Genomic DNA, 25,000 nt, shown 5'->3' with positions numbered 1-25,000 from the left:
GCGGACGAGAATTGGTAACATAGTTGTTAGATTCATCATACATTTTTGGATAATAGTTAGAGGGATTATGATGCTCCATTCTAGAATTATCAAACCTTCTGTCTTCAGAATCTCTAACATCACGAAAAGAATCTGTGAAATGGAACAACTCCATGGCCGTGACTTGTTGCTGTTGTTGTTGCATTTTTCGGAGATTGTGAGATCGAATCGTTGCGTTTGGGTTGGCGTTCATGGCTTTGGATGGACGATTTCGTTGGCGATAACCCGGTGTATTGGATCTCATTTGAAGATCAAGGTTGTCCACGAATCTGTGCGCTAAATCAAAATTTTCACTTGGGATATCTGATGTCCAAACTGGAGTTCTGTCTGGATTCGAATTATAGCCATATAGATGTGAGGTGCTGGTAGCTGGGTGATTACCAAGCGTCCCCATTGGTCGGACGTCGTTAGTTTCCTTTGAATTGTAAGCAAAACTGAACAACCCATCAATATCAATGGGACATGCGTCGTTGTGAGGGTGAGTATGTTGATGAATCATGAGGTTTTGGGGAATATCACTTCGAGCTTTTCTATCCCTGGAATTTCTGTATGTATCTCGAGAAACAGCCGGTGGTTTATTTCGCAGTCGAACTCCTGTTTGACTATACAAAGCTTTCTGATGCTCTTGGAGTTGAACCGGCATCATGTAACCATCTTCCTCGTCGTACTCCCCGTGAGAAATTCCGAATTGTGGCGATTCACCTGCTCTTGGCGGAGTTGGGGCAGGGGGTAAATGTTCGTAGAGAGAGTCTTTTGACGAGTTGATAGCATCGTGCGGGTCGCTTTGGTGTGGTGATTCAGGGGGGATAGGCGGAAGATCACGATTTTGTATGCTCTTTTTCTGTTGAAGTGTAGAAGCAGAGAAGTTCTCTGAAGTTCCTGGCTTACGATACAAATCCTGAGCCTTATCCAATGATGAATTGTCAGAATTATACAATCGGTTTTTGTCAGCATACGTTTGATAGGTGCTTTCAGATAGGTTGGAATTGCTTTTTGCAGTTTTGTTTTCGGTTGGACTTTTTACTTCGTCTTCTTCGTCATCAAGACCATTAAAAAACTCCTGGTAACTCAAATCTTGCTTGACTATTCTTTTGGAAAAAACATCATCCCCTCTTAATTCTTTTAACTTTGCTCGTTCTTTTTTAACTTTACGTACGCTCAATTTATCTAAAATTCCGGTTGACCTTGATTTTTTCAATTCCTTCGGTGGGACTTTGGCTGGAAGCTCTATATTTTTCTTAATGGTCTCTTGTTGCTCTTTTTGGTTCGTTTGTTGTACAGCATATGGATTATCATTTAATGTGGTAGATGGATATGTGATGGAAGTATTATGTGGGCTAGCGTGGGGTGGGGGATTTTTAAGATTTTGATTATCAACAGCATATGTTGATTGAATAATGACTTCTTTTGTATCTTTCGGTCTGGCGGCGGCAGGCATGGGATTTCCATATGTTGTTAGCGGTTTAGTTTGATTTGACACAGGTGCTGATAAACGTCTATCGTATGAATTTTTTAGTTTATACTCATTTTCTGTTGTGGATTTTGACCTAGAATATTCCCTATCCCTCTTATCAAAATCGCCTGGTTTATTATAATGTTTTGAATCTTTATCCACCTGCGAAGGGAAACCATCCACGAGTTTAGCTTTGATAACAGGTTTCTTTTTCACAACCCCCCTCGAAAATATCAGTTCCTTGTCCACTGGAATCTCGATTTTTTTGCTGTCTGAAGTACAACTAAATAAAGCACCGTCAGATTTGACTTTACTCACCACAACCAACTCTTCTTCTCTTGTCCCATATAATCTAAGTACACCTTTAGGACATTTGTATTCTTCTTTGCTATTGCTCTGAATGAGCTGTGCGTTGACCGGGAGGCCAAATGCCATGATGAGATCTTGGAGCTCGTATACAGCGTCATAATTTGCAATGGAGGCATCGCCTACGGGACTAAAAACACCTGACATTATCAACGGAATCATTATTTCATGGCCTTTACTGTCAAAACACTGGAGATATTTCAGATCCTGGTCACGATTTTTACTTTTATTTTGCTTGAGCAGTCGTTTGAATATATTTCTTTGAGTGCCATTTTTGTTTTTCTTGTTGTCCATATAGACGATGCCCGTTGTAAGAACTTCTCCAGGCTTGATTTCGTTGGGCATCCAGCAGCTGTTGCCATTTTCCTCAGTGTTTAGCTGGTAGCCAACTGTTGATGTTCGAACCAAGAAGCTTCTCGGCTTGACGCTCGTGATTCCAGCCACAGTGTCGAAATATTCCACAGGACGACCATCATCCGGCACCACCTCCAGCCAGCCTGAAAGAAAGTAGATGGAATATTATAAAGCATAAAATAAGGAAAGAAATACTTCAGTGCAGGGTTGTTCTCGTCACATCTCATAATAAATCTTCCAACATTAGTTAAGAATCATAGTGCGATTCTTTAAAAATCTGAAATCTCGAATGTCGATAAGTACTTATACGTAAGCCTATTTATAAGGAGAATTAAAATTGCTTAATATTATGATAATTTTGTAATCTGAAGAAAATAATACCACACTGAAGGAAATATATAATATGTTAATGCTTTATTTATTTATTTATTTATTTATTTATTTATTTATTTATTTATTTGCATTTCACAAGGCAATTTAAAGTTTTAAATAAATATGATCAGTGGAAAGAGATCCAGACTAATTTTTACAAAAATTAACGTCCCCGACATGATGTCGGTTAATACACATTAAGGTTTGTTTTTGTTTTTTAATCAAAAGATAGGATTTTAGGTAATACACACTTCCAATGCTGAAGGTGATAAAGAGGAACTGCGTATTTTTACCCAACTACGTCATATTTTCTTCTTTCAAAAAACAACCAAACAAAACAATCTAGTTCAAGAAAAGCTGATATGACCTACAGAAAGGGCTTTGATGTACGTAAAACCAAATGTAGACAGATTGTTTAGTAATTGGTTAGATAGGCAGTCATTATATCCGGAGGATATAATATTTGGGAGATGAAATGATCGAGGAGAGAGAGAGAGAGAGAGAGAGAGAGAGAGAGAGAGAGAGAGAGAGAGAGAGAGAGAGAGAGAGAGAGAGAGAGAGAGTAGATAGAAGAGAGAGAGAGAGAAGAAAGATGAGAGAGAGAGAGAGAGAGAGAGAGAGAGAGAGAGAGAGAGAGAGAGAGAGAGAGATGACCTCCATTAATTCTAGCATACATTTCATTAGGCCAATAATTGTCACGTCACAAACTATGATGGGATAACAGCTAATTGAAAATAAGTAAAATGTACATAATATCCCAAAGCTACCTTCAGATATTGCGACATATCTGTGTACGAAATTGTTACCTATGTATCATATATCTGTAAGAAGAATGTAAAATTAAATAAAATGGGTTCCTTAACACATCAATATGACGATAATGATACGGGCGTTCCAAATGTCACACGGGGCGTTATATCCACCCAAAAATACAGCCTACAGGCACACACACACACACACACACACACGCACACACACACACACACACACACACACACACACACACACACACTGGCGGCTTTCATGACGACGATATTCGTAAAAATAAACCTGACATTTTCTCTCTGCAAACATAACAAGGGAAATCTGGATCAACACCCTACTGACGTAACAATCGCCAGTTTTTGTTGTTATTAAAACTGCGCCTTACAAGTTAATTAACCTGTTTAAGGAGAAAACATAGATATGTTTGGGACTACGTTTCGATATAATAATTTATGAAGACGATTATATGACATTTATTGTTGTGGATGATATACACGGTATGGAGGTTTAACAAGTGTCGCTTTTATTTGACAACAGATGGCTTCCACAACAGTTTTATACTATGACAAAATACATTATTTTAATTTTGGCCAGAAACTTTTACTTCTATTATCAATCGATTGGAATGACTCAAGTTGTCAAAAAGTCACAAACCAGAGAATTCAATGTCAAAAAAGTTTCGTCTTTGAGACTTTTTGACAAATTGGGGATCAGGATCACTATATTATTCGATCGATATTTGAAGTAAACGTTTTCTCCATTAGGTTATGTTCATTAGTTTAGCCATGACCACATCACTGTTGGAGTGTCACCTTTCACTCGCAAGTGGAAAGGTTTGTTAAAGTTAAAGATTGTCAAGAAGCAAAATACAATAAGAAGCAAAACACCCCATTACTAAAAATAATGACAATGACAACAAAAAATATTGAATAGGGCCGACGTGTACATATATGCAGGTCTGACCTCCGAACCCACTTATGGGCCTAGTTTAACATTGTTGTAATGGACAATATTTTGCGTCATTTTTTGAGATTTACATTACAACAATGAGCCCGTGAGGAATTGGGTTAACAGACCTGAAAATAAGTGTACGTCGAATAGGGCCCATTGATAATGGATCTCTTATAGCTCAGTTGGTAGAACATTTGACAAAGAGGTAAAGGAATTAATCCCGGATTCAGTCGACGTTTTTTTTTAACTCCCACTTGTCCGCTCAACAGTGTTTGGTGATACATTTTAGCCTTCTATCCAAATGGTATAAAGCAATCCCTTTAACGATTATAATAACCAGTCTTATGGCTAACCATTTTAAAGATTCAATCCCCCCTAAATCCGGTAAGGAATCAAATAGATAGTTGTTGGTTTTTTGTTTTGTTTGTTTTGTTTGTTTTTTTTTTTTATCTTAACACGTTAATGTGAAAGTTATTACCTAAATGAATCAATATTTTATATTTACAATGTAATTGACAGAATCAAACATTTGAAGGGATAAGTGTGTGATGAATGGGAAATCGAGGGCGAGTCTTACACAGGGGCGTGGCTATATTGGTTGATTTGGTGCCTGGCACCACATCCATCTTTTAAAAATGGATTAGATGCACATTAAAAATACGAAGCCTTAAAAATTATAATAATAATAAAACTGAGAAATAGTATATACCGCCTCTTACTTATTTGAGTAAGTCTTTTCTCTATTTTTTTCTCTTTCTTTTGTATTTACAAATATTGTTGCCCGATCCTTGAATTTCCGCTCGTTTTCAATAAAACATGCTAATAAAAGTACCACTTATGGAATTATGAGACAGTTTTCAGTGAATCTTCCCCGTTAATCTGCATTTCATTGATTTTTTAAAATATCACAATATAAATATAAATATCAATATCGATAATCATTCCAACACTCCGACGTGGAAATATGGTGCAATGATGATAATGATGGTGACGATGACGACGACCATGATGCTGACTGCAAACAATTTACTTTACACAAGGGAAGATGAGCTTACATTAATGTGAGTATGTTTGTTTTTGTTTTTTTTTCCGTTTTTTTAAAAAAGAAAGGGTTGGGGGGGGGGGGTATTAACACCCCTTCTAAATAAATTTTAGTTACTTTTTTAAAAGCAAATTATGGCGAGTAATGAACGATCTAAGAACAAAACAAAAACAAATAGACTTCATGCCGAAATTCCCACCAACCGTTCAGTAATTTTGACATTTAACAACGAAAGATATAGATCATTAAATGGAATATGTTTATTTTGATATGTATGAACAATCATATATTTTTAAAATGCATCTAATGAGAATAGCAATATGAATGTGTCGTATGGAAAGGATGCCATTTGGAATATTTCGTCCCGAGGAGAAGAACAAAATAGAAACAAAACCAATTTAGTTAAGAAAACCTAAAAATAAACACCCCCCCCCAATAAAAACACAAAACAAAACAAACAAAACCGTAGTTCTACTGTGGATTTGTCTCATAAGACGTGCACTTATTTGCATTATGTACACATCGGTCTCATACCAAGTTAACAAAGGCTTGTCATATCGCCTAGAAATCGTTTTTTAAAACATATTTAAAAAAGGATTACATATTATCATTATCATCGTCTGGAAATTGCAACAAAAATATTACTTTACCATTTTTATTGTTATCATCATCATCATCATCATCATCATCATCATCATCATCATCATCATCATCATCATCATCATCATCATCTTTATAATTTATCAATTGTGAGGGGGGGGGGTGTATATCTAAACTTACCACCTCCCCCATCCTAAGTTTAGTCGCAACCTAAACGCACAGACGTGGCAAGAATGAGATAGATAGATAGATAGATAGAGAGAGAGAGAGAGAGAGAGAGAGAGAGAGAGAGGGGTGGGGGGGAGGGAGAGAGTCCCCTCCTCTATCTGTCTATCTATCTATCTATCTATCTATCTATCCATCTATCTATCTAAACTATCTATCTATCTATCTATCTATCTATCTATCTATCTATCTATCTATCTATCTATCTATCTATCTATCTATCTATCTATCTATCTATCTATCTATCTATCTATCTATCTATTTAAATCTCTTTGTATATACATCTATCCATAAGTATTTTCATTTGTCCGGGATCAATCTTTCGGTGGCCTACCACTCAAAATCCTAGAACAAAATGCTCAAACATAGCCAAGATAGAGAAAATAACAGTGGCCCCTCCTTGGAATTAAGAGACATTCAGACAATATTCACATTGTACAAGTAGTGCAGCCGGTCAATAAAACCTTCCCACAACAATCAACAGAGACATGAATGAAACAAACCTATTCATTTCATATTTCTTAAATCAGTAACAGATGTGTATTTAAGAACTATTATTGTAGGGCTACTTGCAGAGTGTATATATATATTCCTGTACTACAATAAGTATGACTTCTTCACTCCTTTACCATATTCGTGGGAACGTTTAATGATAAAACTGTAGAATTGGTGTTGTAGAGTGTTCCATGGTCAGTGGGAGTCCAGGAAATGATTATGACATTGTTTACATTGTGTAACTGGTCCAAATTCATCACCCACGATAGCATGGACATCTAATAGACTGCTAGATATTCCCAGTGAAATTTGATACCCCACCCCTATACTTGTTACATATTTGTTGAACTGAATTAACATTAGTGCAACAGAAAGTAGACAGTTTGTACTATGTACTAGTGGGAATAATAATAAACTGCAACGTCTGATTGTTGTTGTAGGGATTCCAGAAATATTTGATTTAAATGATAAATGTAGTGAAAATGTGAGTCTACTTTGCTGTCTTCCTGAGAAAGAAATATACTGATGATATCTATGATATTTAGTCCACTGTGTGAGGGGGATTTCAATCTATAACATGAGTGATATGGGTTTACATTTAAGATAATTGTCACTTGGCTATGCCATTATTTATCAGACCAATTAGACTACTCGCTTCACTGACTGCAGGCACGTGCCATACCAGAGCGCAGGTAAAGAGAAGGAGAGTAGTGACCTCTTGACCTAGCATCTCAACTAAGTGATCCGCTGGTAAACCACTGTGCCATGATGCTGACTGCAAACAATTTACTTTACACAAGGGAAGATGAGCTTACATTAATGTGAGTATGTTTGTTTTTGTTTTTTTTTCCGTTTTTTTTTTTAAAGAAAGGGTGGGGGGGGGGGGTATTAACACCCCTTCTAAATAAATTTTAGTGACTTTATTAAAAGCAAATTCTGGCGAGTAATGAACGATCTAAGAACAAAACAAAAACAAATAGACTTCATGCCGAAATTCCCACCAACCCGTTCAGTAATTTTGACATTTAACAACGAAAGATATAGATCATTAAATGGAATATGTTTATTTTGATATGTATGAACAATCATATATTTTTAAAATGCATCTAATGAGAATAGCAATATGAATGTGTCGTATGGAAAGGATGCCATTTGGAATATTTCGTCCCGAGGAGAAGAACAAAATAGAAACAAAACCAATTTAGTTAAGAAAACCTAAAATAAAACACCCCCCCCCCAATAAAAACACAAAACAAAACAAACAAAACCGTAGTTCTACTGTGGATTTGTCTCATAAGACGTGCACTTATTTGCATTATGTACACATCGGTCTCATACCAAGTTAACAAAGGCTTGTCATATCGCCTAGAAATTGTTTTTTAAAACATATTTAAAAAAGGATTACATATTATCATTATCATCGTCTGGAAATTGCAACAAAAATATTACTTTACCATTTTTATTGTTATCATCATCATCATCATCATCATCATCATCATCATCATCATCATCATCATCATCATCATCTTTATAATTTATCAATTGTGAGGGGGGGGGGGGGTGTATATCTAAACTTACCACCTCCCCCATCCTAAGTTTAGTCGCAACCTAAACGCACAGACGTGGCAAGAATGAGATAGATAGATAGATAGATAGATAGAGAGAGAGAGAGAGAGAGAGAGAGAGAGAGAGAGAGAGGGGGGGGGGGGAGGGAGAGAGTCCCCTCCTCTATCTGTCTATCTATCTATCTATCTATTATCTATCTATCTATCTATCTATCTATCTATCTATATCTATCTATCTATCTATCTATCTATCTAATCTATCTATCTATCTATCTATCTATCTATCTATCTATCTATCTATCTATCTATCTATCTATTTAAATCTCTTTGTATATACATCTATCCATAAGTATTTTCATTTGTCCGGGATCAATCTTTCGGTGGCCTACCACTCAAAATCCTAGAACAAAATGCTCAAACATAGCCAAGATAGAGAAAATAACAGTGGCCCCTCCTTGGAATTAAGAGACTGTTGTGAAGCTAGAAAGTAATTCGAATGATTGCCATGCAAAATATAGGCTTTATTCAACATTTAAATCGACATGATCTGGAAAGAAATTAAAACACAAAGAGTTAGACAATACAGTACAGACACAGATCAATTACAAACATTAAGTGACAAATAGAACTATCTCTAAACAGTAAACAATATCATGACATTCTTCCCCCCTTGCATGTGGCAAGAGATTTCAAATTATGCTTCTCTATTTCGTAAACTGTATGGTCTCGTCCGAATGAAGCCACTCGTTCTGGAGTTTGAACGGGATTCGTTTTGAGTAGAAAGCTCATTAGGATTGTTAGGATCAGAGACTGATGGTTCGTCCAAGGCAGATTTTTGCACTACACCCGCTTCCACAGTTTGTACATCAAGCTGTTCTAGAACAGTTTCAGGTAAAATATCGTTTCCCACATTCTTTTGAACAGGTTGAAAAGGTGGAGTTACGCTCGTGTTGTCAAACGCCATGGTTGATTCTTCATTGGAGGGTTGGGTAGTAGTCATTTCACCAGCAGGGGCTAAGTGACGCAAAGCCACAGTAGTTTCTTTACCATCAGGAAGTCGGACGTAGGCATAGAGCGGATTAGCGTCCAACAGTTCCACTTCGTCCACCAATGGTTCGTATTTAGAGGCTCTTACATGACGCCTCATCAAAACAGTTCCTGGAGTAGTCAGCCAGCTAGGAAGTGTTGTACCAGTGCTTGACTTTCTATTGTAGCGGAAGATTCGTTCATGAGGAGTCTCATTTGTCGCAGTGCATAAGAGTGATCTTATTGAATGGAGAGAGTCAAGAAGCACTGACTCCCATTGACTAACATTCAAACCACGTGATTTCAGGGCTAACGTGATAGTTTTCCAAAGGGTTCCATTCAGACGTTCTACTTGTCCATTTCCCCGGGGATTGTATGGGGTCGTTCGGCTTGAGGCGATACCCTTTTTGCACAAGAAATCTTGAAGCTCACTTGACATGAAGTTAGCACCTCTGTCAGAATGTATTGAAATAGGCATTCCAAACAATGAGAACAATTGACACAAGCACTTGATGATAGTTGATGAGCTCATATCAGAGCATGGGAACGCAAAAGGGAAGCGAGAATATTCATCAATAACTGTTAGGAGATACCGATTTTTGGACGATGACGGCAAGGGACCCTTGAAATCAACACTCAAACGCTCGAATGGTTGAGTTGCTTTGACCACTTTGAGGTTCTGCGGTTTGTAGAATGAAGGTTTTAGCTCACGACAAACCCTACAGTTGTTGCAGATTGTTCGTATTTCATCCACGGAATATGGGAGATTCTTTGACCTGACAAAATGGTTCATCCTTGCAATTCCAGGGTGGCAGAGTGAGTCGTGAAGGCTTTTTAAAGTTTCTAAATCTGAACCAGTAGATGAGCAGAACTCCCTTGAAAATGCGTCAGCCGCTACATTGTCTTTTCCAGGTCGATACACAACGTCATAACTGTAGCTTGACAGTTCAATCTTCCATCTTTGGATTTTATCATTTTTGACTTTTCCTTTTGCAGAATTTCCGTACATAAAGGCAACGCTTTTCTGATCTGTCACAAGTTTGAAATGCTTTCCTAGAAGATAGTGCCTCCACTTTCGAAGGGCTTCCACAATAGCGTAAGCCTCTTTTTCAACAGAAGAATGCTTCTTTTCACTGTGGTTCAGAGTTCTTGAAAAGAAAGCCACAGGACGTCCACCTTGATTTAGTGTTGCTGCGATTGCAATTTCAGAAGCGTCGGTTTCTACAACTAGAGGAGCGTTGTGGTCAATTGTCACAACAGCAGCGTTTTCAATCTCCTTTTTCAAAAGATCAAACGAGTCCTTGGCTTTTCCTGACAATGGAAAGGTGGTATTTTGGACCAGTGGGTGTATTTTATCCGAGAAATGAGGTATCCAGGATGAGTAGTATGCAAACATTCCAATCACTCTCTGTTGAGATTTGATATTGTGAGGATCTGAAAGTTCTCTCAGTGGCCGTAATCGGTCAGGGTCTGGCTGAATGCAACCTTTGGACACCTGAAATCCAAGTAACTTGATTTGTCTAACAGACTGGATAGTCTTACTTTCATTGAATGTTATATTATATTCTTTGGCACACCTGAGAAATTTCACAAGGTTTTCATCATGCTCTTGCTGATTTCTGCCACAGATTGTCACATTGTCTAAGTAAGCAAATGTGTCACTCAGTTTCTCATCTCGAATAATGGAATCAATGATGCGCTGAAAGCAAGCCACTCCGTTAGTGACTCCAAAGGGAATTCGCTTGAATTGGTAGAGATTTCCACTGGCCTCAAAAGCCGTATACAGTTTCTCCTCGTCTTTTATTGGGATCTGGTGGTAAGCACTTTGCAAATCGAGGGTGCTATAGACACTGTAGTTTGAAATTGTTTCAATCATTTCATTAATGTTTGGAAGTGGATATGCATCGAGTAGAGTGAAGCGATTGATGGTCTGACTATAGTCCACAACCATGCGTTTCTTGTGTCGTTCGTTAGTTGTCACCAATACCTGCGCTCGCCATGGAGAATCAGATGGTTCGATCACATCCTCGTCAAGAAGTTTCTTAACCTCAGAGTCAATGAATTGCTTGTCTGGTAATGAAAATCGTCTTGATTTTGTTGCAATAGGTCTGACTTCTGGAAGGAGATTCTTGAAAAGAGAAACAGGTTCGATTTTTGCAGCAGTGAGACTACAAACGGAGAAAGTAGGCTTTGATCCTTTGAAGGATATTTGAACTCCATCATGCTGTTCAAGAAAGTCATGGCCTAAAATCAAGTCCGAACACAACCCTGACAGGATGGAAAATTTCACAATCTCATAGAAACGTCCCTGGTATTCCAAAGAGACAAAACAATGACCCTTGGTTGTACTGGAAAGATTAGTAGACGCCATGGAGATTTCTTTCTTTGATTTGAAAATCTTCAATTGGAGACTTTGTGCGATCTCTGTTGAAATGAAACTCTCTGAGCTTCCGGTGTCTATCAACGCTTTAACGGGCTTGTTAAACAATTTCACGTCAATAACAGCTCTGTAGAGACTAGCGGGAGCCGCGGCTGAAAAGGCTGAACTGAGTGTATTCGGGTCTGCCGCAGATGCATATTCGTTTTTACTTTTTGACTGGCATACCTTTTGAAAATGCCCTTTTTTTCCACAACTTTTACACAGCGCCTCTCTAGCAGGGCATTTTGATCGAGGATGTCGTTGGTATCCGCAGAAAAAGCATTTAGAGTTCGTGACTGAAGCATTGAATGAGTCAAGTTCCTTTTCAGAGGGCGGAGGAGCAGTGCTGCCACATGGCACAGTAGTTGGTGTGCTGTAGTTCTGAGAGTGTTTTTCAGCCATCTCCAAGGATCGAGCCTGTTCATAAGCGGCCATAAGTTCGATTGTCTTATTCTCGAGGAGTCGCTGCCTGATCTGATTAGAAGAGAGACCACAGATGAAAGCATCTCGGATAAAGTCATCCCTGTTCTTATCAGCAGTAACAGCTTTAAAATCACATTCTTTGGCAAGTCTCTTCAACTTTTGAAGGAACTGATCGAGGGATTGATCTGGTTCTTGCTTTGTAGTAGCCAAGACGTGTCTCGCGAATATTTCGTTTTTTGGTTTCACGTATATGTTCTTCAGAACGTCAACAGCTGAATCGAATGTAGTACAATCAGCAATATGTTCGTAGACGACAGGATCGACGAAATTGACGAGCAGATTGAGTTTGTTGTCAGTCGCCTGTTCGGGTAACGAAGAGAGAAAGTTGTTAAATGTACAGAGCCAGTGATTCCATTGCTTTGATGCATCAGGCGTATTGGGTTCAGCGCTGAACCGCTCAGGTCGAAGGAATCGTTCCATGTTAAATGTTGAATAAATTGTTGTGAAGCTAGAAAGTAATTCGAATGATTGCCATGCAAAATATAGGCTTTATTCAACATTTAAATCGACATGATCTGGAAAGAAATTAAAACACAAAGAGTTAGACAATACAGTACAGACACAGATCAATTACAAACATTAAGTGACAAATAGAACTATCTCTAAACAGTAAACAATATCATGACAGAGACATTCAGACAATATTCACATTGTACAAGTAGTGCAGCCGGTCAATAAAACCTTCCCACAACAATCAACAGAGACATGAATGTAAACAAACCTATTCATTTCATATTTCTTAAATCAGTAACAGATGTGTATTTAAGAACTATTATTGTAGGGCTACTTGCAGAGTGTATATATATATTCCTGTACTACAATAAGTATGACTTCTTCACTCCTTTACCATATTCGTGGGAACGTTTAATGATAAAACTGTAGAATTGGTGTTGTAGAGTGTTCCATGGTCAGTGGGAGTCCAGGAAATGATTATGACATTGTTTACATTGTGTAACTGGTCCAAATTCATCACCCACGATAGCATGGACATCTCATAGACTGCTAGATATTCCCAGTGAAATTTGATACCCCACCCCTATACTTGTTACATATTTGTTGAACTGAATTAACATTAGTGCAACAGAAAGTAGACAGTTTGTACTATGTACTAGTGGGAATAATAATAAACTGCAACGTCTGATTGTTGTTGTAGGGATTCCAGAAATATTTGATTTAAATGATAAATGTAGTGAAAATGTGAGTCTACTTTGCTGTCTTCCTGAGAAAGAAATATACTGATGATATCTATGATATTTAGTCCACTGTGTGAGGGGGATTTCAATCTATAACATGAGTGATATGGGTTTACATTTAAGATAATTGTCACTTGGCTATGCCATTATTTATCAGACCAATTAGACTACTCGCTTCACTGACTGCAGGCACGTGCCATACCAGAGCGCAGGTAAAGAGAAGGAGAGTAGTGACCTCTTGACCTAGCATCTCAACTAAGTGATCCGCTGGTAAACCACTGTGCCATGATGCTGACTGCAAACAATTTACTTTACACAAGGGAAGATGAGCTTACATTAATGTGAGTATGTTTGTTTTTTTTTTTTTTCCGTTTTTTTTTTAAAGAAAGGGTGGGGGGGGGGGGGTATTAACACCCCTTCTAAATAAATTTTAGTGACTTTATTAAAAGCAAATTCTGGCGAGTAATGAACGATCTAAGAACAAAACAAAAACAAATAGACTTCATGCCGAAATTCCCACCAACCCGTTCAGTAATTTTGACATTTAACAACGAAAGATATAGATCATTAAATGGAATATGTTTATTTTGATATGTATGAACAATCATATATTTTTAAAATGCATCTAATGAGAATAGCAATATGAATGTGTCGTATGGAAAGGATGCCATTTGGAATATTTAGTCCCGAGGAGAAGGACAAAATAGAAACAAAACCAATTTAGTTAAGAAAACCTAAAAATAAACACCCCCCCCCCCAATAAAAACACAAAACAAAACAAACAAAACCGTAGTTCTACTGTGGATTTGTCTCATAAGACGTGCACTTATTTGCATTATGTACACATCGGTCTCATACCAAGTTAACAAAGGCTTGTCATATCGCCTAGAAATCGTTTTTTAAAACATATTTAAAAAAGGATTACATATTATCATTATCATCGTCTGGAAATTGCAACAAAAATATTACTTTACCATTTTTATTGTTATCATTATCATCATCATCATCATCATCATCATCATCATCATCATCATCATCATCATCATCATCATCATCATCATCATCTTTAAAATTTATCAATTGTGAGGGGGGGGGGGGATGTATATCTAAACTTCCCACCTCCCCCATCCTAAGTTTAGTCCCAACCTAAACGCACAGACGTGGCAAGAATGAGATAGATAGATAGATAGATAGATAGATAGATAGAGAGAGAGAGAGAGAGAGAGAGAGAGAGAGAGAGAGAGGGGGGGGGGGGGGGGGAGAGAGAGAGGGGGGAGGAGGAGGAGGAGGAGGAGAGAGTCCCCTCCTCTATCTATCTATCTATCTATCTATCTATCTATCTATCTATCTATCTATCTATCTATCTATCTATCTATTTAAATCTCTTTGTATATACATCTATCCGTAAGTATTTTCATTTGTCCGGGATCAATCTTTCGGTGGCCTACGACTCAAAATCCTAGAACAAAATGCTTCATTAATGTAGGAATATTTTTCAAGCCTTCCTCTAATGCCCGACTTGTAAGTAATAAATTAACTCTCATGAGAAATGAAAGCGATTTGAATACTTTCTTATTTAGGGTTAGACGTTTCCTTGTTCTGCCTTGACAATGACAGCGACAATGTAGTTCTCCAGGATCCCAGACATTATGCAATGCTTTTAATGGTGGGAGGTGAGAAGGGGGGGGGGGGGGGGGGGAAGGGGAGAGGTGAACTCTAGTTGTATTGATCACTGAAAGATCGATGCCAGCCTATTGATCGATTGATTCCCATGCCTGTTATGTGCTTGCTATTTTATACTTTTCGTTCGTTTAACTTGTAATAAGGGCATTTGGTTTCGTTTCGCTTTGTTTTTCATTACTTTACTGTTCGCCGGGTTTGAAAAAGTTGATACAACTAATTTGTATTGGAATTAAAAACCGAATGCTTGTTTTAATCATGTTAGAACACCCCAGCAACGCCTATTTTTTTATTTATTTAGTCTGTTAGTTATCTATTTAATTGTATTGATCTAATTACCCACCTACCTAATTTATTTAGTATCTGTGTCAACTGTCGTATAATTAGTCATCAATCTAAAAGTAAATCTATGGTTTGTTCTGATACAAGATTATGTAGTAGAAAGTATGTTAGTCTACAAATATCAAATATAGTGTCCAATATGACGTGTTCGGAGAAACTGTTACAAAACTATGATTAACTAGAATAAAAATGAATTCAATCAGTGAAGACTCTAATTCTTATAGTCCACTATTAATGGTATTTCGGGGCTTTTTTCTATTTCTTTTTAATATTCACATCACGCATATTATTATTTAATTATCATATGTGTCTTTTGATCTACTGCCTTTGTAATGACATTGAAGCCGCTTTATTGAATTAGCACCAACTTACAAATCTTTCCAATCAATCGGCCTTTCAATTAACAAAGATTACGTATTCAATTCATAAATACAACAACCAATCAGTGTGGCGTAGCGATAATGATTGTGATGCAGAGCGTCTTTTTTATTGTTTTCCCTCCTTTTTTTTGTCATAATACTTGACTTTTTTTTATTTATTTGCATGTAACTGTGTTGACAAATATCTAATGGCTACCGTGTATACAACTCTCGCTACACTCATATTCCGGAGATTATATAAATAATTAGAGGATATATATGAAACCCGATCATTACAATTAAAAACAAATTACAAATTTTCAATCAAGGCGACACACCTCGTCAAAAGCAAACAAACAATACTTGCATCATGTTCTGCTAAAACTACAGACAAGACATGTTTTGGTACCAGTCATGTGTTACTTTTTTTTTTTGTAGCCATTCATCATGCACGATTTCTCTCGTCATTTAAGGATCAAGTGAGGACAACATACATCCACCGACGCTCAAAGTTATTTTTTTCTTCATCGTGCTATGTTTGAAATGGTGCATTCCTTTTTTAATACATTTGAAAAGGAAGTATTGAATCATTCCACTGGTCGTGTACATTAAATGTAAATGTTAGCATGAGAGAAAGAGCCTTACTCACTCTAAAATAAACACCCTATATCAATGATTCATACTTCATAGTCTTATATTGATCTAGCATTGTGTCTGACTGTTATTTTAATTTTACTAATCATCATTGCTATAGAAAAGGCGCAAAGAGCTAGAGCTAGATGAGATGTACCTCACTATCTGTTGACAGAGAATTTCTTTATAGGTGAAACATTTTCCGAATGAAATAGAAATCTTTTAATTTTAAAACTTATACGAACAATCGGAGTCAGAGAAGGGTAGAATAGCAAAGAATCCTTGATAGCTTATAATAATATACCGGATAGAGTTTATTCAAGTCAATTCCAAATTCTAGGATGAATTTTTACATTAATCGTGACCTGGAGATAATGGCAGCGTAACTCATTCATAAAAAAAAAATAATAGAAAACGTATTATTATTATTATTATTATTATTATTATTATTATTATTATTATTATTATTATTATTATTATTATTATTATTATTATTATTATTATTATTATTATTATTATTATTATTATTATATAAAAAATTACACACACACACCAAAAAACTAACAAACAAACAAACAAACAAACAAACAAACAAACAAACAAACAAACAAACAAATAAAAACAACCAAAAAAAACCCCAGAAAAAAGTGTGCAAATGAGAGCCTTGGAGTCACGAAGTATTATGAGGTCAACAATGTTGAGATGATGAGGCTTTATCTCAGCGGGTGGCCCTAAAATCGTCATAAACGCAACAGATAAGGGTATTGCGTCAAGACTCCTGTAATCCCCAAAGGCGATTTATTAGGGTCACCACCTTAGCACCACATCCTATCAGGACAAGATCAATGGAGGAATCAATAGTCCAAATCAAAGCAGGATGTTGACATTGGGTTACGGTTACTGGGAAGTCAAAGATTGGATCTAGGTTACCGTGAAGAATCAATAAGTTTGAGATTTACTCCCTTATTAAAGTGCAGAGTTCTCTCACCACAACCCCGCCACTCTCCTCCTCCTCCCCCTTTTCCCTCTCCTCCTCTCCTCCTCCTCCTCCTCCTCCTCCTCCTCCTCCTCCTCCTCCTCCCCCCTCCTCCTTTTCTTCTTCTTCTTCTTCTTCTTCTTCTTCTTCTTCTTCTTCTTCTTCTTCTTCTTCTTCTTCTTCTTCTTCTTCTTCTTATTATTATTATTATTATTATTATTATTATTATTATTATTATTATTATTATTATTATTATTATTATTATTATTATTCTCCTTCTCCTCCTCCTCCTTCTCCTCCTCCTCCTCCTCCTCCTCCTCCTCCTCCTCCTCTTCTTCTTCTTCTTCTTCTTCTTCTTCTTCTTCTTCTTCTTCTTCTTCTTCTTCTTCTTCTTCTTCTTCTTCTCCTCCTCCCCTTCCCCCCCCCCCCTTTTTTTTTTGGTCTTTTTATATTCGTATCTTATAAGTATAAATCTAGAGTCAAATAAAGGAGGAGACACTGGTGTATGATTCATATCTGAAAAGGTGTATATGAAACAGTGCCAGTTTTGACATGATACTTATTTCTTATATTTTTCTTTCTGCTTTGTCAGGCATTAGACAGATTGCGCATCGGGGCTCTAACGGGCCGATTAGAGATAGACGACGATTGGGATTGTTTGGAAGCTTTAACCCTTTGCCCACTAGTCATTATGACATCCGAAATGCTATCGCCTTCGACATCTACGCCAGAACAGAAATAGAGGGTGGAGCCTACCATGATATAACATTTTATGGAGCCCTAATTTCGTCATATCAGTTCTGTCCACTGACAGGTGGGTAGATATCGCTTTCCAGAACTTGTGTCCTTATATGAAATTCTGAGTTTTTGACCAATCAACGATTGCTCTTTTGATAGCTCGCTTGTCAAAATGAGTCAGCTCAACCCTTGATTTATGTACAGGCATCACAGGGGGTATATGTTGTGTAACTTCAAAGACCACGGTTGACCGAAAGCGATGAATGGAAGCCCTACTGTGGCGTGGAGAACGAGGTCTTGTATGTATAGTTACGTCATATCTCAACGCTCGTGAATTCTTAGTACGGCTGGACTCACAATCAAAACATGAAATATGTGTTTTAAACTCTTGAATCAATCGAGTTACATCAGTGCGTTCGTCTCATTGAGAAATGAAAAACGATATATAAATCAAGAACATCGACCGGAAAACAAGGAAATTATCATAAAAGTATAAAATTTGAGAAAGCTGTTTTCAAAATCAAATCTATTACAAAAAGGTTATTTCTAGACCGATTTTTATGAGACAAAGACAATTTTTCTCCATTTTTCAAGCTGATTCCAACAATGAGGTTTTCAAATTTATCGCGATAAGATTATTTGTCATTATTTTTTTTTAATACCCAATTGACTGCTCAGGAAATGAATACGTAATCCTTGGCGGCTAGCGAGTAGGTGTTAAATTTTGCTTACCCTTTCCCAAATAGACGCACACACACACACACACACACACACGCACACACACACACACAGACTTATCGTCGTCTAGCATCCTATCGTTCGGCTCGACGATTAAAAGGGGTTCGTATCGTCGCTAAAATAATTACAAAATACATATATTTAAAATAATATTTATAGTAATGTGAATTAAATATTTTAATGCTCTAATATATCAAGAATGATCATTATTATGATTTATTACGGTGTGAATTGAATTAGACCTTTAAAACTGAGGTTTAATCTGACACCCTACTCGCTGTTATCATTCGAGTCTAAGTTGTAATAAGGCAACTTTGGCCAGAAGTGAAAGACATACATTGTGTGTTCAGTCTGTGTGTGTGTGTGTGTGTGTGTGTGTGTGTGTGTGCGTCTGCGTGGGAAAGGGTAAGCAAAATTTAACACCTACTCGCTAGCCGCCAAGGATTACGTATTCATTTCCTGAGCAGTCAATTGGGTATTAAAAAAAATAATGACAAATAATCTTATCGCGATAAATTTGAAAACCTCATTGTTGGAATCAGCTTGAAAAGTGGAGAAAAAGTGTCTTTGTCTCATAAAAATCGGTCGAGAAATAACCTTTTTTGTAATATATTTGATTTTGAAAATAGCTTTCTCAAATTTTATAATTTTATGATAATTTCCTTATTTTCCGGTCGATGTTCTTGATTTATATATCGTTTTTCATTTCTCAATGAGACGAACGCACTGATGTAATTCGATTGATTCAAGAGTTTAAAACACAGATTTCGAGTTTTGATTGTGAGTCCAGCCGTACTAAGAATTCACGAGCGTTGAGATATGACGTAACTATACATACAAGACCTCGTTCTCCACGCCACAGTAGGGCTTCCATTCATCGCTTTCGGTCAACCGTGGTCTTTGAAGTTACACAACATATACCGCCTGTGATGCCTTTACATAAATCAAGGGCTGAGCTGACTCATGTTGACAGGCGAGCTATCAAAAGAGCAATCCGTTGATTGGTCAAAAACTCAGGATTTCATATAAGGACATAAGTTCTTGAAAGCGATATCCACCCACCTGTCAGTGGACAGAACTGATATGATGAAATTAGGGATCCATAAAATGTTATATCATGGTAGGCTCCACCCTCTATTTCTATTCTGGCGTAGATGTAGAAGGCGATAGCATTTCGGATGTCATAATGACTAGTGGGCAAAGGGTTAAAGCTTCCAAACAATCCCAATCGTCGTCTATCTCTAACGGGACCCGTTGGCGCCCTGTCGCGCAAACTCAGTATTGTTTCATTTTATAACCTTTTCAGTGCACAACTATGAAAATCACACCGAAGTTACAATAGGGTCGATATTGAATATACAGGGTGTCAATATGCAGGATGGTGTAACCTTCCGGCACGTGACAATTGCATCTGCGGAAGCTCAGGAGACAACTGCATATCTAGCTGATGTTTAACTCCAAGAAATTGTTACTACAACATCGATACCACGGGGAACAACGTGGATGTGTGGAGAAGAGAGAAATCTCACCACGAAACTTTATGGTCATTGTTAAGTCAGAACTAAGATGAAAATGAGATGCATGTGACGTTGGACGTCATACTTAATATAGCAGGAAAGAGTAAAGTCTCAGGTTGTAAGTCACTGACGCTACCAGTCCAGAGCCAACAGGACGACTGGGTTTTGATTCCCCTAGATATCAGACTACAATGTCTAGACTGAAGACTTAAGGCCGACATGTACATATTTTCTGGTCTGATACAGTGGCGGTTCTAGCCTATTTACAGTGGTGGGGCAAAGATGATTCGGTTATATATATATATATATATATATATATATATATATATATATATATATATATATATATATATATATATATAATATATATATATATATATATATATATTTGTTTTTTGTTTTTTTTTAATTATTATTTTTTTCACATTTGAAAATTAATATTTCAAACACAAATAATCACATTCACAATGAAATGACAATACCAGTAGATTTTAATTATTCCAAACGTAATCAAAAATGAATCACGAAAGAGAATACAACAAAAAAATAAAGCGACGTGACATAATGCGACAACACCTTGACAATACAAGTCCATTTCGTTCACTCGAAAAATTAAAGAGATGCTTTAATCCCTCAACGGCGAGATTAATAATTCTGTTACATTACTGGTTTTCAGTAGTATGTAGTAACCTTAAAGTTTTCATCGAGAAGCAACAACAGCGATATGACACGAGTTTCATTCAGAGCTCAAATTGCATCATTTTACTGCTCTCTTGGTGGTTAGAATGATTGTGCCGGTGGTGGTAGTGGTTGGAATAGTGGTAGCGGTGGTGGTTGTGGTGGAGGAGGATGTAATTTTGGTAGTGGTTTTGGTGGTGCTGTTGGTTAGAATTATAGTTGTGGAGACGATGACAGAAATTGTATGATGATGTTGATATTGTTTTTATTGCTATTGTAGTACTGTAATAATAATAACAATATTAATAATAACAATAATAACAATAACAATAATAATAATGATAATAATAATAATAATAATAATAACAATAATAATAATAATAATAATAATAATAATAATAATAATAATAATAATAATAATAATAATAATAATATAATAGTAATAATAATGTTAATAATAATAACAATAATAATATTACCATCATCATTATTACCACCACCATCATTACTACTACCACCACCGCTACCACTATCACTACCACCATCACCATCATTATTACGTTTCCAATCAGTTTTTCTCGTTTTTTAAAATTTGATATCTATCAAAACAGACAAAAATTCCGGTGATTTTTTAAAAGGGTAGTTAAAATATATACGATTTTATTAGCCCTGAAAATTACGATTTTTATTTTCCTAATTCAAGTAGGCAGGTCTGCTATGACAAGTATCAGTTCCATAGTCAAAATAAGACAAACAAAAACAAAGTTTATTTAATCTTAGGCTTTCGCCAATACTTCATACAATACAATTAAGACAAAATAATGCTACCAATCTCTCCTCATGCATTCGACTATCACAATAACGACCGTGTTATCTTTACTCCTTACCCAACCAACCCTAGCTTACCGCCTCTTCATCACGAACTATCTTATGTATGTATTAGCTTCAGGACGGGCAAGTACGGAATCTGCCCACCCTTCCTTTAAACGTATTTATTTCCTCTATAACTTAGAATTCAACTCTCTCCTTTCTCAGAAGAGTATTTCTCGTATACTAATTCAATTGTTGAGAAAACCAAAATGGTAGTTGTATTTTATATATTTATTTAGTCGTGACTTTTGAATAAAAGTGTTTTGTTTTATTAGAGGGAATATAATAGAAAATTACATTGTTTTGCAAAATTATTTTGTCTGGCAATAAAAATACAGCGGTAATTATTTAAGAATTAAAAAAAAGAACTAACAAATTAATTTGTTAACCCCCCCCCCCCTTTAAAAAAAAACAACAACAACAAAGCAAATAAGAAAACAATTGAAATAAATGAGTTTTGAGAAGCACTAAAGAAAACGAGGAAAAAGAAATAGTTTAAATGGATAAACAAATATATAAAAACAACACAAATTAATACTAAATTGATATAAAATTAGTAAATTAATAGATTTAATTCAATACTGGAACCTTCCCAACGTCATTACATCAATGGTACCAGCACATGTAAGGCAATAAATAAGAAAAAGTTCGTTTGCCAAAATTTCTATTAAGTGTTCACTGGTTAATAAGGTGGGCTCATTTGAATTAGCCCGACCTAGTACTAGAGAGGCCAGACAGAACAAATCGGAGTTAGTTCGCCGTCAGGCGACGAGACGATGAGATGACGATTTGGGCGGAGTGGAGTGGTTGGGTTGGGGGGGGGGGGGGGGGCGGGGGGGGGTGATAAAAAAAAGAACAGGAGCGTATCCTGGTTTATGCATTACGGGGTGCATGGTGATTCGCAATCTATCAAAAATAAACACAAATTGATTTCAGTACGAAGTATCAAGTTTAAGTAGTAACTTTTGAAATTATCTAATTTAAATTAGATTATTTCGGACCTGGTAATACAGCATATAACTTGAAAAAACAGGCTGGTATTTGCCCACCCTGCCCATTATTACCAGCCGTCCCTGGTCTGATAACCGGACGCATTTATGGGCTTGATTTAAAATTGATGAAATAGATAGTAAAAACTTTTTTTAAATTGAGCTTTTATATAGCGCAATACCCACCAAACGTGCTCAAAGCACTTTACAATGGGTCCCTGGCCAACAGCAACACATAACATGTAGGACGGGACATGACGCCTGTTAGGTGATATTACAATTTTGTCCGGACAGAGACAGCGCTGTTAACGACCAGGTACTCATTTTACACGGTGAGAGAATGCGAGTAAAGAGCCTTGTCCAAGGACTCAACTATGCGCCGAGCGAGACTCAAACCCAGGACCTTCCGTTCCAAAAGCGAGTGTCATACGACCAGACCACATAGTTGCATAGTGTATTGTGTTGGTTTCAGATTATTTCCATTACAACAATAATCCCATAAAAATGGGGTTATCAGACCTGCAAATAAGTAAACGTCGCTTGAGGCTCATCTATATGTAATGGGACATGGAACATTCGAACTTTATTCCAAATTGAAAAAAAATAATATGACAGTGCCATCTTGTAGAATGGAAACCTGTCTCAAAGAAGTCTAAGATCTGGGAATTTTAGACAATTTGAGGGTTGTTTTGATAATAAAAAAAAAGAACAAATATGAACGTCTGGGATACAAATCCATCTTATTTATATATCTAAAAAAAAACAATAAATAAAATACTATAACAATAATACACAAGATACACTGTTTCATCTTTACAGACAGAAAAGGGGGTTATTTCCGAAACGTTGTTTCATCTGTGTCACGAATTATTATTCTTTTTTAAATTAAATGTTGTCTTATGTTCGAAAATGAGTAAAAGATGTAGACAGTTGGTTTCATTCACACGGCAAAAGCATAAAAACAAAAATGCTTTTTGCTTTGTCCCATTGTTCCATCGCAAAAAGACATCAACATTCGACATTGAACTGTCTTTCTCAACATTAACATTCAAAACTATGGACTAACGGCTTTGTATTTTCTAAAATCGTATTGATGTTTATATTATAAGATATACACATGTCCAAAGCGGAATCAATTAGCTGGCAGCGGTACAAATTAGAACGCAGCATTACAGCAGTAACGGATAACGCAATCGTCATTTTTTATTCATATTAAGACCCCATGTACTTGTTGACAACCCTGCAATCCCAGTACGATTCATTACATAAAGGCCATTCCGCTCTCTGAGTACTGGGATCTGCTAACCAGGCGTGACAAAAAATTGAAAGCCAGTGGGTGACCATTGGCTAGAGCAGCAAGATATTTAAGAGCCCAGCAAATTATCGGAAAATCCAGACAAGCCCGTGCCGTTTATTTCAAAGAAGCCGACTGCCTGGAAGTGTTAAGCCTAGACGGTACTATAAGGACGCCGTTTAAAGCGTGTATCATTCATGATTATGATTGAATGGGACCCACGTAAACTTACTTATCTGCAGCCGGTCTCATAACAACCCAAATGACTATGATTATCATTGTTGTAATGTAAACACTTTCGAACCAACACAATATATTGATCATTCCAACAATGTCAAAACAAGCCTATAACTGCAAATATCCCATCAGGATACGTATTACTTCTTGTTGATTATCTACAAGATAATTGTTACACGAGTTAGTTTCAAAATACCCAAGCAACGGATGGAATAAGAATTAATAGTGATATGTATTGATTTAAATTCAATAACCTGGCAACCGAATAGATATAATCGTAAACTTATTGTAATGGATAACAATATTTATTTGTGAGTCTGCTAACCACATGAAAACGTTTGCACTTTTATATTGCGCATCTCTGTGGTTTCATCGCTTTGCGATTCTCAGTGCCACATTTATTTTCCACTGGAGCCATTTGTAACCTAATTTCAATTATGTACAACACAAGTCATTTGTTCAGCTTTCTATTTGTGCTAGCACTTTTACAATACCATACACTGACTTAACCACGTATTCTTTCACATCTGAGTCGAGTGCCATAAATATTGGGTTTTCAGAGTTGTAAAATTACGTACTCGTCGGAAAAAAATCTTAATGG

The 25,000-nt window shown here is 36.6% G+C and overlaps 1 protein-coding gene across 1 annotated transcript in view; it reads right to left on the bottom strand.

The window, feature by feature from the left end:
- LOC144961453 (uncharacterized) overlaps positions 1-25,000 on the bottom strand; it is a 48,926-nt gene that overhangs the window by 1,652 nt on the left and 22,274 nt on the right. The window contains exon 2 of the mRNA XM_078894632.1: positions 1-2,355. This exon is cut by the window's left edge and continues 1,652 nt beyond it. Coding sequence (XP_078750758.1) covers positions 1-2,355 — 2,355 coding nt within the window. The remainder of the gene's footprint in view (positions 2,356-25,000) is intronic.

Source organism: Berghia stephanieae, chromosome 1 (assembly GCF_034508935.2).
Source record: "Berghia stephanieae isolate SIO BIC M18660-M18661 chromosome 1, UCSD_Bste_1.3, whole genome shotgun sequence".
Classification (NCBI taxonomy): domain Eukaryota; kingdom Metazoa; phylum Mollusca; class Gastropoda; order Nudibranchia; family Aeolidiidae; genus Berghia; species Berghia stephanieae.
This window is presented reverse-complemented; position numbering and strand designations above follow the sequence as displayed.